General features: G+C 32.4%; 1 protein-coding gene across 4 annotated transcripts in view; it reads left to right on the forward strand.

The window, feature by feature from the left end:
* LOC140434400 (pseudouridylate synthase RPUSD2-like) overlaps positions 1–21390 on the forward strand; it is a 927331-nt gene that overhangs the window by 246642 nt on the left and 659299 nt on the right. For all 4 annotated transcript variants that reach the window (XM_072522617.1, XM_072522616.1, XM_072522618.1 and 1 more), the window contains one exon: positions 12192–12550. In XM_072522617.1, coding sequence (XP_072378718.1) covers positions 12335–12550 — 216 coding nt within the window. In that variant the 5' untranslated portion in view covers positions 12192–12334. The remainder of the gene's footprint in view (positions 1–12191; positions 12551–21390) is intronic.

Consider the following 21390-nt stretch of genomic DNA (forward strand, 5'->3'; position numbering starts at 1 on the left):
ACTGTGCGTATATAGAAAATGATTTTGCATTTATCGAAAACGATATTACTTTCACTGTACATCTTGTGCCATTGAGGCCTGTTTTAACTGCGTTGATATGAATTAATACTCGACTTAAGCTGCGCGCTATAATAAATAGTAACTTTCATAACATGGCAACTTTGCTTTGTGGTGATAAATAAATCAGTATTTAGCTGATCTTTTCCAAGTGTTTGAAATTGTGTCACAATCCTATTAAGTTTTAAGGTTAAAAATATTTTTGTTTAGATTTTTATATTTTACATCAATTCTTACAAGTTTTTCATAAGTTTAATTAAATTAGTACCCGTTATACCTTAATTCTTTTGCCAAAAATAAATTATAGTACGTTGAATTTAAGATTTATGACACTTTCTAAAATCTAAAATGTTGAGGTAGAAAGAGTTTATTACTTTCTTGTTTAACGTAAATTGTTCCTGGTACGAATTATTCGAAATAAAAATTGGAAAACAATTTTGCCAAACTAAATTGGCTCGAAACCAAAACTAAGGAATTTATGGTATAAATCATGGGCAATGTTCATTTTTTCGAGATTGCTTCCAAACAAGCGCTAACAATGTGATTTTAGTTTGAAAAAATACAACGCGGAATTATTTTCGTTGTTTATTAGTCGTTTAATATTTGCCAGATACCGCCATAATGCTATATATCACATATTCACACTAAACTCGTTGGCTTTATGGCAAAGTTTGTTGGTTTTGTTGTTAGTCGACGCAATATGTTTTAGTTTATTATGCTCAGAGCGCTTTACAGTCCTAGTTAAATAAAAAGCAATTATATGGTTTTTGATCTCGTCGTCTCGTTTAGTTAAAATTGCAGTTAAAAAAATTGTTTAATATAATTGATTATATTTATTAAATGATTTTTAACTTCTTCTTGTTGTAGAGCTAAACTCTAGCTCTACAAATAAAATTGTACATACGAATGATGACTTGGGACCTTACTTGTGTTCTTGCTTTTGTTAGTTTGTATCTCCGTACTTATACCATTATTTTCAGATACTAGGAATTTTAAGTATTTGAACTCTATTACCTTTTAAAAGCCGTGAAGACCTGTTTGAACGCAATTTCCATTTTGCGATTTTACTTCTCGCGTCGCTTTTTTATTGCTGCCTTATTACGATATAGTATAATAACGCCATTCGTAGATATTATCGCTTTCAAGACATAAGCTAATATCAGTAGATATTAGCTTAGTTCTTAATAGCGAAATGTAACTCTCTATTCAACATCTGAGACTCCAAACTCATATTTAAATTTTAATTATGTTTTACTCCCACCATTTTACGTGAAGGTGTTATTGACTGGCAATACCTTCTCTCAGTAGCGTAACGGAACTACACAATTTTTATACTAAAAATATGTGCGGCTATTTATACAAGTGTACAACACTTCAATTCATTCATACCTATTATGTGTGTACAAAGGGATTCTTAAAAGTAGATATTGTGTGGTTACGCACTTAAGACTTATGGTCCTTGTATAGGTACCTTACTTTTTTATGTGAATATTTGGTATCCAACATGTCAAGTGAGGTTAACATTTTCAAAACCAGAGGGCACAAGAAGTAGAGGATGACCACGAAGGAGATGGATTGATGATGTGGAAGAAGACCTACAGATTCTAAGGGTCAGAAGATGGAGGGAAATTGCCAGAAATCGACAGGAGTGGCGACTTCTTTGTGAGCAAGACAAGATCCACAATGGACTGCCGAGCCACAGCACTTATGATGATGATCATGATGATGATGATCATATCAAGTAATAAAACTAAAAAACAACGTTTTAAACGAGAGTTTTAAAACTGTTGTCAACAATTATATTAAATATATGGAATAAGAAAAGACAGGATATTTTACTGACGCTTCTTCTCTTTCTTCTTCTTCTTATTCTTTCATGGTCCATTTTTGAACACCTCCTTTTTCTTAGTCCTCTCCCACCATCGATCTCTATCATGAGCAAGGTGTCCAATGTTGTATTGTCACATTCAAGAGCTAATTTTATTGTCTAGTAGTATAGCCTGCGAAGCTGCATTTTTCTTCTTCTTCTTCCTCTTTATAAGCAATTCTGCTTGATCATTGGCGGATTAATACCTGTATGGAAGGTTGTCACTCCATCTTCTGCGCGGTCGTCCTATTCTTTTTTTGCCGATTGGTGTCTTATCTCTTGCTATTTTGATGACACGGGTCTCCTAAATTCTGCTTATATGGTTATTCATTTTTTTTTTATTTTGTGTCTTTTCATTTATATACTGTACGTTAAATTTTCTTCTAACGTCTTCACTTCTCTTTCGATCTCTCAGCATATTTCCTGTAGTTCTTCTCAGTACTCTTATCTATGCCGTTTCTATTAGCCTTTGTGTTGTGGCTGTGTCGGGTCTTGTTTCTGAGGCATATGTCATTATTGGTCTTACACTGTCTTTATATATTCTTGACTTTATATCAGTGTTAATGTGTCTGTTTCAGTCAAATCAGTCTATTTGCTCTTTGTACTTGATCTCTCACTTCTTTGTCCAGGTCTCCATAGGTGGACAGTGTAATTCCCAGATATTTTATTTCCATTACATGTTCAATACTGATGTCATCAATTTCTACTTTATATATGATTGGTCTTTTCTGACTACTATTGTTTTAGTTTTCTGAGATAAAATTATTATATTAAAAATTCTTCTGCTCTTATGTTAAATATGTGAAGATTAAATTATGGAGCATGGGACTCAATCATTCCCGTTGACTTATTCAGCTACCTATTTCTATAGGTTTTGTGAGTTGTCCATTCCTTCTGACTTCCATTTCGTTGTTTTGGTAGATATTTTTGATAGTTTTTATGATATTTAGGGGAACTTTTTTGTTACACAGAAGATGGATTATATCTTTGAGTCTTACTCTGTCAAACGCATTCTTTAGGTCAATCAGACACAGAAATGCTGGTCTATTATACTTTAGTGATTTCTCAGTAATTTGCTTTTTAACAAATATTCCATCTGTACACGTTCTCCCACTACGAAAACCGTGTTATTCTTCTGCGAAACTTATCCTCGGATTTATTAGTACTTGTAAAATTTTAGTTGTGTTTAAGGGTAGTATTTAACAAGTTTATACTTCTGTAGTTTTCTGGCTGTCTTTTATCTCCTTTTATGAATAGTAGAATTTGTACGCTCGTTCTCCATTCTTTCGATATTTTAATGTGTTTTATAATTTTATTAATAAATGTTGTTAATTGTTCTGTCATTGCTGCTCCATAATATTTCAGTAATTTGTTTGGTATCCCGTCTTTACCAGCTGGTTTTTTGTCTTCTTCAGGTTTTCAAGTATTTTCCGAACTTCCTATACATTTATATTAAGTTCTTGATTTGTGGTAATTTCTGGTGTTTCCGGTTCTAGCGTCGTTTGTTCTTCTTTTTATGTGTTTTGGTTCTATTAGTTCCTTTACCTTCATTCTTAGAGTTTTTATGAAGCGCCATATTTTCTTTCGCAGACCATAAAAATTATGTTTCATTTCTTTCAAAAAGAATTCTCAGTGATCATTTTTTATTTTTCTTATAAATGCATGTGTTTCGTTTCTAATTATCTTGTAATAATAATATGCCTGTTGTGTTTTGGATGACATGTATTTCAGGTAACCTTTTTTCTTTTCTTTACATTTTCCTTCACTTTTGTATCTGCATTTAAGTTTGACAATTTTTATTGCAATATCCTCGACTTTTGTTTTTGACCTAATCCAGTCGTTTTTGTTCCTATCTGATAGTTGTATGTCTAGCATTACCCTTTCAATTGCCCTTTCTGTTGGGTCATGATAGGAAAGATGCATTGATTGAACGCTTTTCTCCTTATGTGTTGAGTGTTTAGATATTTTGTGGTTCGTATACATCTTGCCTTTCTTTAAGGTTTTCATCAGTTCTTGTCGTTCTTTCTATTTTTGTTATATTTATTTTTCGGTCGACGTATTGGGGGCCGTCTGAGTGTTGCTTCACCAAAGTTCAACTCTCAGGTGGTTTATCTTGCCGTAAACGTTGATGCCATATGTTGACTAATTTGTAGTTTTGGAGACGTATTTATAGTTGGTATTCGTTTACCTTCTCTGTCAATGTTGGTATTATTTTCAAAAGCTTGGCAGTTATATTGTCATATCCTAGAGCTTTATTATGTTTTAGCTCTTTTAAAGTTTTGTTTATTTCGTATAGCTCTATATTCAATAAAGCCTCTGATCCAACATTTTCTGTTTTTTTTTATGTTCTTCTTTGTTGGTTTATTAGGCTGGCTTTATGATCTGTAGAAGGTTTTGTGGGAGTCTTTCACTTCTTTTGTTATTTTATATTTGTCCTTTTCTTTCTTGTTATTGGCGTCTTTAATTTTGAAAATCTTTTTACATATTTTAAGCCTCTGTTGTTTTCTATGACTTGCTCCACTAAGTTCTCGTTATCATTATTTGGTGTCAGATTTTAGTTCCTTTCTAATTGTTTTATCTGTTGGTACGTATTTTTATTTTACGAGTATAGTTTTTGTTTTCCGTTACTAGTTGTCTTTTTTTCACAAGAGTTGTTTAGTTTAATTGCTTATTTTGTCTTCTTTAGTTCTTGTTATTTTTGCATGTTTGTTTAATTCGTCAAATTGTTCCTGATTATATGGAGAATACTTGCTAAAACTGCTTGAAATTCTTCTCCATTTGTTCTTGTTTTGATTTTTTTTAGTATAGAACCGTTCTTCATTCTTTCGTGTTAATATTTATCTTTACTTCAATTATATAATGATCACTTCTAGTTGTTATTTCATTATTTTTGTGAGATCTTCAAATAACCTTTCTTTTTGAAATAAAATAGTCGACTCAATTTTTGGTAGTTTCATTAGATGCGATCCATGTCCTTCCTGTTGAGTTTTTTTTTAAAAGCTTTTTATAGCATACATGTTTACCTGTTCCAGGAATGTTCTATAAGTTTTTCTCTTCTTATATGTCTTGTGCCAAATCTGAAATTTCCAATAGTTTTTTCAGAGCCTCCAATTTTTTTCCAATCTTCGATTATTATTTTAGGTACTTTATTATCGTATATAGCTATTTTAAGGTCTTCGCAAAAACTATTTATTTCTTCATCAGTTGTTTTTTTCAGTTGGAGCATATCACAATCTTTATTCTGGTTTTAGAAATTAGTTTTAGGATCACGTACCTATGTAAACCTTTTGCGAGATGCTATAAATAATTTGAATTTGTGATTTCCTCTGCTTATTTATTAAGAAACCTACTCCACCCTATAGTCTTTTTGGCCTTGTTAGTAGATCTTATTGGCTGAATGAAACGCCATATACCCTTCTCCCTTCTTTAAACTTCCGATAGTTCCATTATGTCCCAATTCATGTTTCCCAATTCCTCTTCTAGTCCGTAGAGTTTTTCATCTTTCATTATTGAACGGATGTTGCTGTAACAGGTTGTTTGTTGTTCTTCGTTTCTTGTAACAAGACCATATGTTCGCACAACATTCTTGACTTTACCTTGTCTAATTTTGGCGTTAGAATCACCCATGATAATAGTTAGTTTATGTTCTTTTATCAGTTTTAGATAGTCTTCTAGACTCTTAGAAAAATTTTCTACATATTTATTTTTCAGTAGACTCGGATATCAGAGCTTAGACCTGAATGATGTTGACAGATAATCAATTATAATATCTGATACTGACTCGGCTTTAAGTGAAAATTTCTTTGTTCTTCTTGTTTTGTCTACAAGAACGAAGCCTTTTTGTTTCTAAGTTAAAGTCTTGATCGACCTTTCCAAGGAAGACTTTCCAAATACTTAAATGTTTGTTACATATTTGGATTATTTCTAGATATTTAAATACCCTATCGTGTTAGACTTAATCAAATGTCTTAAATACAGAAACAACAGCTGGTAATTAAAAAAATAGAGATTATATTTATAGGTATGGAAAAATATTTAATGTGTGAATTATTGATATTTTTCGATATATGTCTGCAGTTGGAAACAAAATATTAAGAAGAATTAAAACAAATTAAGGCCTATAACCCACAAAAACAATGTTTCAATAAAATGAAATTTTTGTGCAATGATCTGGTATTAAATATTATGCAATAATCGCCTGCTGTTTTACCTCATGGTCAAATAACCCACTTAATAAATGATAGTTATTAAAAGTATGTTATTATTTAATGCTTTTATAAATAACAACGGTGAAACTCATTTGTAAAGGTATTGTTAATTTTTTGGCGCTTACTTCAAAGTATTATTTGCCAAGGTTGGCACGTTGCATCGTTCCCAATAACTTTCGACTTCTGACCCAAAATACTACGCAAATGTTACATATATCACAAAATTGTTTGCGAAATATTGTGCATGTACATAGTTGAAATGAAAATAATAACAAACAAAAATACATATGAAATTAGTTTAAAAGCATAGGTAGAGTTACTAACGATATTTGATAACAGTGGACTGATAGTTACTTGACCCGCGATCGGTACCGCTTATGAATCTCCCGCCGTAGGTACCGTGTTAACTTTTATCTAACATAATAATGCTGTTCCCTTTTTTAAGGTATTTGCTACTTGTCAGTATTTTTCATAGGTTATATTGTTATTTTATTTATGTATTTAATATATTTATTGGAAAATTGAACGACTGGTATGATAAAATATAATTTAGTATAACTGTTGCAAATGACAACTTTATGCAATTTTTTTAACGGTTTTATTAAAGAACTGTTTACAACCAAAAAATTAACAACAAAAAATAACAAGTTATTAATTTAGGAATCTTCTCCTCTATTAATACACTCAGCGCAAGTCAAAACTGTTTCTGCAATATGCTCTTTACATACGGATTTCAAACAGGTATGACATCGGTGCTGAGTAAATCTGTTTTTTTTTTCTTCGGGCAAAAGAAACAACGAAATTTCGCATTCGCGTCATTTAGTTCGGCAGCATCAACTGGAATGGCTTTATTTCCTAGAATATTTCTAATTTTTTGCCTTAGTGGAATTGACAGTGATGTAATACTTGATCGACGAACAATATAGGGCTTCGTAAGTTGCTTAGCAAGATCTGTCAGATATATTCTTCGTTTGAGCTTTGTGTCTGTATTGCTGTAGTAAACAATTTGTGAATTTATGCCAGCAATATTGAGTAAAGAACAAAAAACAGTTAAAGGCCAACAGTTGCTCACTCTTGTAGTCGAATATTCTACCTTCATCCTGTCCAGCACATCAACAGCTCCTTTTGTTAGATTATAGAATGTTATGACTGAAGGTGTCATTGCATCGCCACTTTCTGGATCAATTTCATCATCTTTGTGAAACGTCGACAGCATCAGCACATTTCTATTAGATTTTGGTACATATGAGGTAAGAACGCATTTATTGGGATCGACTACCCAAGCAAACATGCTGCTATTTCTTTTTCGAAATTTACTTGTCTAAGAAAATTGGGGGAACCTCTCACTTGTTCTTACGTAATGTGCCAACTAACGTTATACGGTGATTGTGTACCAACTCATTAGACAAAGATACAGATGTAAAGTAATTGTCCATAGTTAAATTTCGTCCAGTACCACTACAATATCTTAAAAGTCTTGTTACAACAATATGAGCATCATTCTTTAGTTCATATGGACCAGTTGGTTGTTTATTTGCATAAATTTCAATGTTATGTGTATAAAACATTCGAGAGTCTATAACAGCGTAGATTTTTATGCCATATTTCGCAGGTTTATTTGCAATATACTGGCGGAACTTGCATCTCCCTCTGAAACCCTCAAGCATTTCATTCACTGTTATGTAACTACCCACTGAGTAATGTTATAAACACTTCCCAACAAAGTTATCCAGAACTTATCGCACAGGCGCCAAATGATCTTCTTGGACTCTTTTTACTCTAGATTCAATATCATTAAACCTAATAGCTTGCACCAAAGAGTGAAAACGGCGTTCTGACATAGTAGCAGGAAAGTATTATGGGGCCGTTCCGTCCGTGCTCCAAAGTTCTGAAGTATTTAAATGTTGGGCTCTTTTTACAACAGCAAGGTATAAAAGCCCGCAAAATGCACTCATTTCGTCAAAATATGTAGGAGTGTAATGTTTTGCATTTCTGGTGAGTCTAATTTTTTTAAATTTCTCGTTGGTACAATCTGTAATATATTGAATGATTTCATCCGAGAAAAAAAGTTTCCAACAATCCAATATTGTTTTGGCTTCTTTTGCAATACCTTTTACACCTGGTATCTGTGTAACAATATTTTGAGGGCTGGTTTTTCCAACTTTGTTTTGATTTTGATGCACTAACCATTTAGTACCATCTTTACCAGTATAATAGGGACTACTTCTTTCAGATCTTTCTAAATTTGATTTATCTAGTTCGTCACTTGAGAAAGCGGCCTCTGAAACATCTGTGTCCGATTGATCGACTTCATCTTGTTGCATATCAACTTCTATAGCCTCACAAAGGGCTAGCAACCGTTGCTGTTCCCTCTCGTACCTTATCACAAACAATAACAAAGTCCAAATTTAGTCTAGCCCACAAAAAATATTTTAATATAATTCAAAATTAGTAACTACGTAATCAGTACCGTATTATCCCGACACTGACAACTTTCATAGCGCACTGAACAGATTCTTGTTGATTTCATTCTAAATTAAACATGGGAGTGACTAGACAAAACATTGAGTGGGGCATAGCTGGCCGGAGATAAATATACGAGGCGCGAAAGAAAAGTAATACAAAAAAAAAATAAAAATGTTAGATAAATTCTAACAGTGGTACTAATCGCGGGCTAAAAAGATTTCCCTTTTTAAGTAAAATAAATATTTATAAAAGAAGTCCATTGCATGAAAACTGAAATTGTCCAACGAGGCTATCAGACCTAGTTGAATCATCGCATTTATAAACATAATATTTTTGTCTACGTTCATGCACAAACCAAGTGGCTGAATTATATTTAAGTGGCAATAATTACAGGATAATAAATGACATATCTATAAAACTTTAAAAGGTTTATATATTAGAACGTAAGTTTTTTTTAAATTTTTTAAATGTCTCAGAAGTCTTATCTTTAAAGAAATTGAAATGTCCCTGCTGCAGAGTACTTTTTTCGGTTTGTTGAAAGAATTTCTTGCCTTAATCTCTTCTGTGTACTCATTATTTTCGTTAATTATTGTACCCAGATATTTATATTTTTCAACTTTTTTAATTTGTTTTCCATATATTGTTATGTTTTCTTGGCGCTGTTGGGCTTTTATAATTACCATAAATTGTGCCTTTTTGTATTTAGGGACAGTCCGTTTTCTTCACTGACTTCTACCACTCTGTCAACCATTTGTTGCAAATCCTCAAGACATTCCGCTAATAAAATAGTGTCGTCGGCAAACCGTATATTATTGATTGGTCGGCCATTTACTTTTATTCCCATAGTTAGTTCTTCTAGTGCTTCCTGGATTATTTCCTCTGAATACAAATTGAACAAAGTAGGAGACAGGACACAGTCCTGCCTGACATACCTCTCAATCTGTATTTCATTTGAAAAGACGTTATTTTCTTTTACCACAGCGATCTGATTATAATAGATAGCGCTAATGATCCTGATCCTGAAAAAAAAAATTCAAAAGTTACAATATTTCGGTCATGTAATGAGACATCCAGAGAGGTATAACCTTCTACACCTCATAATACAGAATAAGACAGCCGGAAGGAGAGGCCCAGGCCGACGAAGAATATCATGGCTCCGAAATCTCCGAGAATGGTATTAAGAGACCACCGCTAATTTATTTAGAGCCGCTGTCAACAAATTTATTATTGCCAATATAATCGCCAACGTTCGATAATCGGACAGGGTACTGAAAGAAGAAGAAGAATAATTTGAAGAATTTCTTTTCAAGTAATTCGATAAGACGGTTATGTCTGACCTTATCGAAGGCTTTGTTGTAATCCAAAAAACACATATATACTGGCTGATTAACATCCATGCACCTTTGCACAAGTACATTCACAGCGAACAGGGCTTTCCTTGTTTCCAGTACATTTCTAAATTCAAATTGTGTGTCACTTATCTCCTGCTCAAGTAAGTTTGTTGTGTATTCTCCGGTGTATAATTTAAAAAAATATTTTGAGCGTATGACTCATTAAACTTATTATCCGGTGGTCTTGGCATTCTTTTGCATTTGGTTTTTTTGGTAGTGTTATGAATGTTGACATCAGCGAATCTCTGGGAATGATTCCTGCACTGTATATTGTATTGAATAAGTCGACCAATATTCTAATTTGCTGTTCTTTTATTAACCGTATTATGTCTATAGGTATTTCGTCAGGACCTGTTGCCTTGTTGTTCTTTGTTCGCTTTATCGCCTCTAATACCTCATCTTCTGTTACGTCTGGGCCGTTGTCGAACTTTTCCTGGTCTAGTACTATCTCAGTCTGTTCGTCTTTAAATAGCTCTTGAATATATTCCTGCCATATTTTAAGCCTTTCACCGATGTCTATAATGATTTTGCCGTTTTTATCCAGCAGAATGTTTGATTATTTCTTAATATTAGTGCCTGTTATTTCCCTAATTTTTTTATAAAGGTTTAAGTTATCATGTTTCTCTACCAACTGTTCAATCTCTTCGCGTCTGTCACTATACCATCTTTCCTTTGCATCTCTAATCTTTCTCCTTATTTCTGTGTGTATGATATTATACATGTTTTGTCTTTGGCTTTATAAGATCTCCTGGCTTCCATCAGATCCAGAATCTCATCGGTCATCTATTCATTTTTGTTCTTGATCAGCTTAGGTGTTAGTGTTGTCTCACATGTGCGTATAAGAGCATCTTTTAACATATGCCATTTCCTGTTCACATATTTAGTAGAAATAATTTCTATTTTGGTGAGCTCTTCTTTAATTTTTAGTGTGACTTGCTCTTTTGTTGATGGATCTCTCAAACGGGATACTTGTATCCTCTCTAATTTAGTTTTAGCCACAAGCTTTTTTAGATTAATTCTAAACCTTCCTACAGAATTAGATTAGATTTATTGCAATGTAGTTTGTTGTTTTTAAATTTTTTATTCCTAGTTTTTAGGTTCATTGGCCTTATTACTGTGAAATAAAACTGTGAAGGATATTATTATCTGCATAATAAAATGTATTACTTAGTTTTTGTTTCTGTCTTCACATCTAACGTGATGTGAAATAAACATTTTATTTGCATGGTAGCTCCAACGACTGAAAATATATATAATATAATATGTGATATCAAATGAAAGAGAAATAAAAATGTAAACAAAAAATATCAAAACATATCGGGTGCCTCATAACACATCAGTTGGTATTAAATTTCCTCAGTTAGATACCCAAAAAACATTTTTTTGTCCGTCACTGAATCCTTCTTTAGAAAAGTTCTTTAGAATTTCTCGTAATAAAGAAGATTTATAACCCTGTAATTTTCTAAATTTTTCAACAATCGCCTTGTATCTCGATATTAACGAAAAGTCATAACAACTTAACTACTGTTTTTCTATTTCCTTCTAGTTTTCTGTATACCCTGCAAAACATACTAATTTGGGTCAAAAGTTATTTTATTCCATAAGTAGTTTTTGCATTGTATAATCTATATTCATATCAACCTCAGAGGAAGTAAAAATAAGAAAAATATTATAACATGTTGAGAACTTTAAAAACGTTGGTTAGCAATCTTCTATTAACTCAAACTAATTTTTGACAAAACAAATAAACCTTCTGATATTATGTCCCTAGACATTTTAAAGAATACAAAAAATATTTTGATAAAAAGCAAAACTGTTAAAAACTGAAAAACAAATAAAAAAATTTATTTTATTTCGAGAAATATAATCAAATTATTATTATGGGAAATAAGTATTACGAGAAATTCGGTATAATAAAAGAACATTTTAAGAAGAAACAAACTCCGAAAGGGTAAATTTTTATATATAAAAACTGTATGACATTAGGTATAAAGGCATTTGAATGACTTTTGCCTTTCATTAAAACGAACGCTATTAGAAAAAATATAGGTTAATTAATTACTGCTTTACTAAAGTTTCCTTACTACTTGTACGTCTTAGTTGCCTCTTAATGTAAATTATTTAATAAAAACAAGTTTTCGTTCCCACCGCTATTTATAACCACAAGTATAAGAGCCAGATTAAAATGTTTCCTTGTTTCAGATACCGCTGTGAACTCCGTGCGAGTCGCGAAAGTGACAATAACAAAACACGCCAAATGGTCCCTAACTAGCGAAAACTAGGTTGAGACCTTCCCCTCACCCTCCATTCGGAAAGTGACTAAGTTATCGATCAAACAGCAGAAAATGCAGCACCATCCAGGGTCATGGTACCTCCCATGGGGAGTCCCCCTCCAGAAAATGGTCGCCGTCCCTATACCAGCGGCTGCCGCAGCTGCCGCGGGCCCCTTGCACATGCAAACCCCCACCGTGCATTTACAGGCCATGCTGGGGGGGCTGCCCACCCCTTTGGCGACCTTGAGGACGTTCATGACTCAACCGGCGCAACCACAGGCGAGAAAGGTGAGTAGATATTTGTGATTTAGATTGATAGCTTTTAAGATAATCTTTTAACCCTTATTTATTGAGGCAATTTACTTCGTTTAAAAAAACTTCTTGAGCACATTAAAATTTGATGTACTGCGAAAATAACAATAAAACATAAATCAGGCTAATAGAAATGTATTCCCAACACAAATTAGTTAATATATAGTCCAGGTATTTTTTTACATAATTGATAAAAAATACTGCTATTTTACGATTTTTAGATTCCATCTTCCTTATTAGTGTTGGGAAACGGTATAACAATCTTAATTTTATTTGCAGCAGCCTAGTTCCTGCTAACCTTTGTTAGCATTGATTTCTCTTCCTGAAATGCCTTTTTATTATTTATGTTTTCATTTTTCATATTATAATAAAATTTATTTGTTTATTATTGGCATCTGTTAAAATGTCATCGACATGTTATTTTTTGTAAATGCCAGTATTTATTGCTAGGTGATACATAATTTGAAACTTATTCTGTAACAAAAGAGTTAATCTTTTATTGGTAGTTAATGTAGGACTAAACATCTAATGATCACCAGAATCGCACACAAATCTAGGAATATACTGAGTAGAACTGGACCTTTGAAATGATTTATACCTTTAGAGCTTCTTCAATTTTAATGATAAAATATTTTATTAAGAAATTTTTAAATTAATATATACTGTTTTGTTTATTATATCCCAAATGCTACATGTCTAAATAGATATCTAACTGATGTAAAAAGATCAAAAATAATATTAAAAAAAATTATATAACTCACTACATAATAAATATATATTATAAATATGAGGACGGATATTTAGTAGGAGGAATTAACGAAAAACTGGGAAGATGGGCCAGATACTTTAAAACTCTACTAAACACCGATAAAGAACAATATTTTCAAATACAGCAGCCACTAGAAGAAACAATAAACCAGAATAACAATGATGAAAAATCAAGAAAATGAGAAATATATCTAGACTTAATAAAAAGTTTAAAAAACATTAAAGCATTTGGTAAAAATGGCATCATAGCACAGTTCCTAAAGGAAGGTGGACAAAGCCTACAGGAAGAAATCACAGAGTTGATACGTGAATTATGGATCAAAGAGTAAATGCAATAGTGGAGAAAAGAACTGCTATGCCCAATAACACAAAAAAATAAATTTTTAGAAATGTAAAAACTACAGGGGTATAGCATTACAAGACACAATGCATAAAGTTCTAGCTATATCGATCAGAAATAGAATTATTGCCAACATTAAAGAAAACCTGGGTGAATATCAAGCTGTTTTTAGAGCCAATAAATCAGTAATAGACCAAATTTTTACAATTAAACAGATCCTGGCTAGTGGATATGAATTCAGTATGTCACTAAACATATTGTTCATCATTGTTTTTCGGCAAGCATATAACAAAATAACCAGACATAAATTTATCGACACACTAAAATATTTTGACTTTTTGGATAAATACAGCAGGAAGCAAGGTTTAGACATCTGGAAATAGATATAGCTAGTTACGGAGATGTTAAAGAAGACAACAAAGCTTAAAAGCAAGTAAAGCTGCGGTATCTCCTAATGACGCAATCTGGAAGAACAAACACCTAAGACAAGACACAAAAACAAGGATTTATAAAGCAATTAGACTTATATCAACATTCATGGCGGAGACAAGGCCTGACATATCTAAAACGAGACGACTACTAGAAACAACAGAGATAAAAATACTCCGACGAATATTAGGAAAAGTCTGTTGGATAGGGAGAGAAGCGAAAACATAAGAATAGCATGCAATATAGAAGACATAAATGGACGGGTGACAAAATGGAAATAGTAGTGAAACAAACACATTAGCAGAAGGGAAGAGGATAGGATAGTACGAATAGCACGAGATAAATCACCAAATGGACGAAGAAGTATTGACAGACCGAGAGAAGTATTGACAGAGTCTCAAAGCATTAATAAATACTAAAGCTGATGTAAAAAGAAGAAAAGGGAGGACGACCACGAAGAAATATAGATAAATAAAGCAGGAACCAAGGTTTAGATATCTAGAAATAGATATAACTAGTTACGGAGATGTTGAAGAAGACAACAAAGCTTAAAAGCAAGTAAAGCGGCGGTATCTTCTAATGACACAATCTGAAAGAACAAACACATAAGACAAGACATAAAAACAAGGATTTATAAAGCAGCAATTAGACTTATATCAACATACATGACGGAGACAAGGCCTGACATATCTAAAACGAGACGACTACTAAAAACAACAGAGATAAAAATACTCCGACGAATATTAGGAAAAGTCTGTTGGATAGGGAGAGAAGCGAAAATATAAGAATAGCATGCATAGAAGACATAAATGGATGGGTGACAAAATGGAAACAGTAGTGGAAACAGTAGTGGAACGAACACATTAGTAGAAGGGAAGAGGATAGGATAGTATGAATAGCACGAGATAAATCACCAAATGGACGAAGAAGTATTGACAGACCGAGAACAGATGGTGCGATAATTTAAACAATTTCGAAGGCTTATATTAAAGAAAAACAGACTTTAAAGCCTACATACAAAAATAAAGCAGAAGGATAAAAGAATACGACTAACCAAATCCCTTCTGAATAATACCAAAAGTAAAGGTATGATAGAACGTCATGTCTCTGACAGCTGTAATATCATTTGAGGCCCATAACAAAGCGATCTGTTTACTGTATTTTTTAATCTAATACTGGAAAAAATTCCAAGGAAAGCCACATACACACTAAAGGCTCAATCTACCACCACAGAAATTAATACGTAGCATACGCGGACGACCTTGCCCTAATAACAAGAAGACCAACAGAATTAAGAGAAATATTTAAAAGACTCGAGAAAACAGCCAGGGAGTATGGGCTGCAAGTAGATGAAGAGAAAACAAAGTATATAGAGATGAACGGAAATAATGAACATTTAGGACACTTTTGGAAAGTGTCTATTCCAGACAAGAAATATAATTTTGAGATAGTCAGTTTATTTGGGAAAACTATAACAAACAGAAATGAAGAGACTCAAGGAATTAAAAAAAAGAATGGCTAAAGGTAGTAAAAGTGCTGGAACTCTAAGTAAGATGCTAAGATCAAAACAAATATCAAGAGAAGCAAACAGAAGAATATATACAACGGTTATCCGACCAACTTTATGCTAGCGAGACCTGGATCTTAAGCAAAACCATAGAACTGAAGCTATGTGGGAGCGAAAGATACTTAAAAGCATTTGGAAGGAATAAAAGATGGGCATATCTGGGAAAGAAAAACAAATAATTAAATAATGCAAGTACATGGACAACAAAAAATTTCAAATATTACGAAAGTTCAAAGACTAAGATGGCTCGGATACTTAGCTAGAATGCAGGAATGAAGAGTCTCACAGCATTAATAAATACTGAAGCTGATGTAAAATGAAGAAAGGGAGGATGACCAGATGACCACGAAGAAAATGGATGGAATCGGTAAAAGAGGACTTGGAATTGTTAGAAGTACAAAACTGGAGAAACCTAGCACAAGATAGAAAAAAATGGAAAAAACCAATTGAAGCCTTAGGCCTCTAGAGCCTGTTTGGTTTTCATACTTTTTATTTGGTTTGTTAACGCTTTTATATTAAATTTACTTGCTGTCGGAATAAATTGATGTAGGAGTCTCTACATATCGTCACAGACTGTGTCAATACTATGGAATCGTCTGCTTAGCATACATTAGAGAAAATTTCTTCGTCCATTCTGTAACCTATTACAGAATGGGCAAATGCAGTCATATTTTTAAAACCTAAAAATTACATTTTTTTGATGAAACCATAGTGGACGTCTAAATTATGCAGCCCAACGTGTCCTTCATGCACAACTGCTCTTTTTTTTAGTTTGACTTATTTAATATTTTGAGAATTCTGTAATAAAATTTAATTCCACATCTCGGACTATAATTGCCTTTGTTAATGTTTGCCCGTTCTACAAGATTGTAAGTTTTATACAACCACCCTGGTAAAGGTCTACAAACTTTCGTCAAAGAATAAAAGAAGAAACAAAATGCTACTAAGATAGGGCATTTTCCAAATATTATTAATCTTAATTAATCAGGCTTGATGATGGATGATGTTTCTGTTTATTTGTGCATCTGATGTTTTTTATAATCTGAAGAGAATTTTAATTATAATATTTTCCAATTTTTTGCAGCTGTGAAAATTAAAAACTGTTGGTTGGAAGTTTAAGCACATTCACAGTATGATATTTTAAAGACAAAAAACATTTGTAAAACGACATTGTAACCTTAAAATTAAAACTAAAGGTTTATTTCCGTTTTTTTTTAATTTTGAATTTTTGATCACCTTCATCAAGAAGATTCATTTCTATAACGGTGATCAACACAAAGCAAATAACAAATGTTATTTTTGCACAGGTGTGAACATAAACCAAGAATTATTTGTTATACTGTTATCTAAATTTTAAAACACATTGCTGATTCCCTTAAGAAACATTGGGAATGTCAAAAATAATATTTCAAGATATTCGAATTGTTGATTGTAATGGATACGGTATTATCATCAATTTGCTAGAGGTGTACTGTTTTTAACTGAATGTATATAAAAAGCCAAAAAAAATTAATTTGATAAAAAAGTTTATGGCTTTGAGCCAAGGCTGTGTTCTTTCACTATTACTATTTAATATATAATCTGGAAAGTTATTTACACAAGTACTTGAAAATTGTACAGAAAGGATCAAAATAAATAGTGAAAATATAAATAACATTTATTACGCCGACGATACAGTCATTATGGCTGGGAGTGAGAAAGACCTGTAAAAGCTTCTAAACACAATTTGTGATACTGTGGAACAGTTAGGTTTAACAATAAAAATAAAGAAAACATAAACCATAGTCATTAAGAGGGGTAAAGTCATAACAAGAATCCAAATAAAAAATGAAAATACTGAACAAATGGATAAACTGAAATGCTTAAAGTCTCCATTCATCATCAGTGGCATTACAGCTCGTTATGAGCCAAAGCCTTCATCAGAACAATCTTCCATTCGCCCCTGTCTCTAGCACCTCTTTTTCATGCTTTAACTCCGATGGATTTTAGATCATCGTTATCTTGATACCTAAGTTTTGGTCTTCTTCTGGCTCGTCTTCTGACTGGTCCTCTTGGGTTGAAAATTTTTCTGATCGTTGCATCTTTATTTAGCTTAATTACATGTCCTATAGATGAAGAGGCAACAGCGCGTTGTGCGAAATAAAAGTGTTAAACATTTTTACCAGTGTTTATTCCGATTTTTGAGGTAATAGTGAGAAATAAAATCCAAACTATACGTGAAAAATTGTATGAGGACATAAACTCTCTGCAGTGCAAAGAAAATTGGCAAAAAGTGACCTGTAAGTAAGTTTTAAAACATTTTATTGTATTCAAAACAAAACGACATTTAGAAATTCCAGTTCTTTTAATAACAGATAAGAAGACAAGTCTTGATCAAATTGAATGCGACGTTGCCGGTTATCCAAAAAGTTTCAAAAATCCAAGAAAGGAAATCCGCTAATTAATAATATTAACTAAATAAACAAAATTTAGAAGAAATAAAATATTTAATAAATTTAAATTTCATACTCAATTATTGCTTGAGAAGTTCTAGAGCTTCTGACGGGTTGACCGGAGAACTAGAACTTACCGCTTGCTATAATATAGAGTAAAAAATACATAAAAAAGAAATAAAAATGGATAGCGATGATGACTACACCTCAGAAGACAATAAAAAAAGAAGTCGAAAGGAAGATGATGAAGATATTTTCAACAAGAGCAAGAAACTTACCAGAACACCAACCAAACAACAGAAAGATGAAAACAAAATAGATCAGCTTTTAAAAATGATGCAAAATTTAACAGATCAAACAAAACATCTAACAACGGAGGTAAAAGGAATAAAAGAAGAACAACGAGAATATAGAAATGACCTCAGAGAATTAAAAAAAGAAATAAATGAATTCAAACAAAGTAACCAACAACTAAAAAAGGAAAATGATGAAATGAAGCAGGAACTAAAGATAGTGAAAATGAAGGTAGAACAGCTCGAGAAAGAGAGAAAGGCTAACAATGTTATTGTCCAGGGTCTACCGATGGATACAAATAACCCAAATGTAGTCAACGAGATTATGGCAAATTTCGTGGAAAAAGAATTAGGCATTAAAGTAGAAATAGAAGATGCTTATAACATAGGCGACAAAACATGTCTTGTAAAACTAAAAAACAGAAATGAAAAAATTAAAATCATGAAGAACAAAAACAAACTAAGGGCATCAAAGCCAGAAATATACATCAATAACGATCTAACGCAAAAAGAGATGAAGATCCAACAAGAAATACGGAAAATTGCAAAATTTCAACAAGAAAAAGGTATGAACACCAGAGTAGGTTATCAAAAATTAAATATTGACGGGGCTATATGGAAATGGAACAAAGAGAAGAATGAACTGGAAAAGGCAAACCAAGACACGCCAAAAAACCGATAAAACAACAAATATCGTACACACAACAAAAAACGGAAACGAAAATGACAAAGGAAAAGGACATGAATAGATTAGATAAGATAAAACAGACGAGCAGGAAAAAATATAATAGAAAAATGAAAAAACGCGATGAACTAAAAATAAGTACGTGGAACATCAGAACAATGCTTGAACCAGGAAAAATGCAGGAGATTGTCTCAGAACTAGAAAGATACCAAATTGATATTGCAGTGATTCAAGAAATTAGATGGGCAGGTCAAGGAGAAATAAATAAAAAAAAACTACACACTACAGTATTCGGGACATGGAAAACAAGGTCAATATGGAGTTGCTTTCATAATTATGGGAAAAATAAAAAATAACATTATGCAATTTAAACCAATAAATGAACGTATGGCTTACCTGAGAATTAACGCCAAACCATTTAATATATCAATCATAAACGTATATGCTCCAACTGAAAGTGCTGCTGCGGAGGAAAAAGACAAAATGTATGAGGAACTTGAACGAGAAATGGAGAATTTACCTAGAGAAGACACAATACTGGTAATGGGAGATTTTAACGCCCAAGTAGGTAAGGAAGACTACATTAACCAAGTAGCAGGTAAACACACATTACACGAAAAAACAAATGACAATGGTCAAAGATTATGTAACCTAGCAGCTAGTACCAATATGATTATCATTAGTACAAATTTCGAACATCCTAAATACCATAAAGTAACATGGATTTCCCCAGACCAAAAAACATGGTCCCAAATAGACCATATTCTGATTACAAGAAGGAAACAAACATCGGTTACGGACGTGAGAACTTACAGAGGTGCGCATGCAGACACAGATCATTTTATGGTGACTGCAAAGGTAAAACAAAAAGTCAAAAGAACTCTAAAAAACACGACAATGAAAGACAAATGGTACGTAGAAAAACTGAATGCTCCAGACATAAGGATTAAGTATGCTGATGACATGAACAAAAAACTAAAGGAACAGTGTAAATATACAAAGGATATAGAAACAGAATGGAGAAATTTAAAAAAATGTATAAATGAAACAGCGGATGTACACATAGGAATAAAAAGAAACAAAAAAAACAAGAATGGTATAATGAAGAATGCCATAACATGCTAAAAAAGAAGATAGAAATTAGACAAATGTGGATAAGAACAAATAGACAGGATTATAGGGAAGAATACAATAGAATAAGGAATGAATGTAAGAAAAAAATAAGGAAAATTAAACGTGCCTGGTTAGATGATAAGATAAAAGAAATAGAAAAAGAAAGTAAGAACAGAAACACAAAAGCATTTTATAAGAAAATTAGCGAGCAAAACAAAACTTTTAAAGGAAAGATAAAAGGCATAAAAGATAAAAATGGAAAAGTATCAGAAAATGATGAAGAGTATAAAGAAATTTGGACTCACTATTTTAAAGAATTATTAACAGAGCAAGAAGATCAAGACCTAAATGAAAACGTAGAAGAAGAGACAATGATGTTAGGAAACCAGCTAGAAAGACCAACAAAAGAGGAAGTTGAGGAAATTATAAATAGCAGCCGTAATGGTAAATCTTCAGGATCAGACGGGATCAATATGGAACTTATAAAATATGGTGGTGAAGAATTAAAAGAAAAACTGTACAATTTAATAAAAGACATATGGGACGAAGAAAAAATGCCGGAAGAATGGAACAAAGGACAAATTATCACGATTCATAAAAAAGGAGACCAACAAATGTGTAATAACTACAGAGGACTGACGCTATTAAACACAGCATATAAAATTATGTCGACCTTAATACATCGAAGACTGACCAACGCTATGACGAATATCATAGGACACTATCAATGCGGATTTATTAAGGGAAAGTCTACAACAGATGCCATACATACAGTTAAACAAATTATGGAAAAAGCTTATGGATATAAAATAGAAATTGAACTGCTTTTTATAGATTTTCAGCAAGCATTTGATACAATAAAAAGATCAAAATTAATGGTAGCTCTGAAAGAAATGGGAATACAAAACAAATTAAGACGATTAATAAAAATGACAATGAGTAGAACTGTAGTGAGTATAAAAACTCAAGTAGGAGACACAGAAGAATTTGTCATAAATAAAGGGGTTAGACAAGGAGATTCGTTATCAGCAACCCTGTTTAATCTTGCCCTGGAATACATCGTCAGGAAAATAAACAAAGGTACCCTTAGAACTAGAGAAGGACAAATAATAGCATACGCTGACGATATTGTGCTAATAACAAAAAATAGAAAAACAATGGAAAAAATGTTAAATGAAATGGTAACAGA

The sequence above is a fragment of the Diabrotica undecimpunctata genome, chromosome 2 (assembly GCF_040954645.1).
Source record: "Diabrotica undecimpunctata isolate CICGRU chromosome 2, icDiaUnde3, whole genome shotgun sequence".
Classification (NCBI taxonomy): Eukaryota; Metazoa; Arthropoda; class Insecta; order Coleoptera; family Chrysomelidae; genus Diabrotica; species Diabrotica undecimpunctata.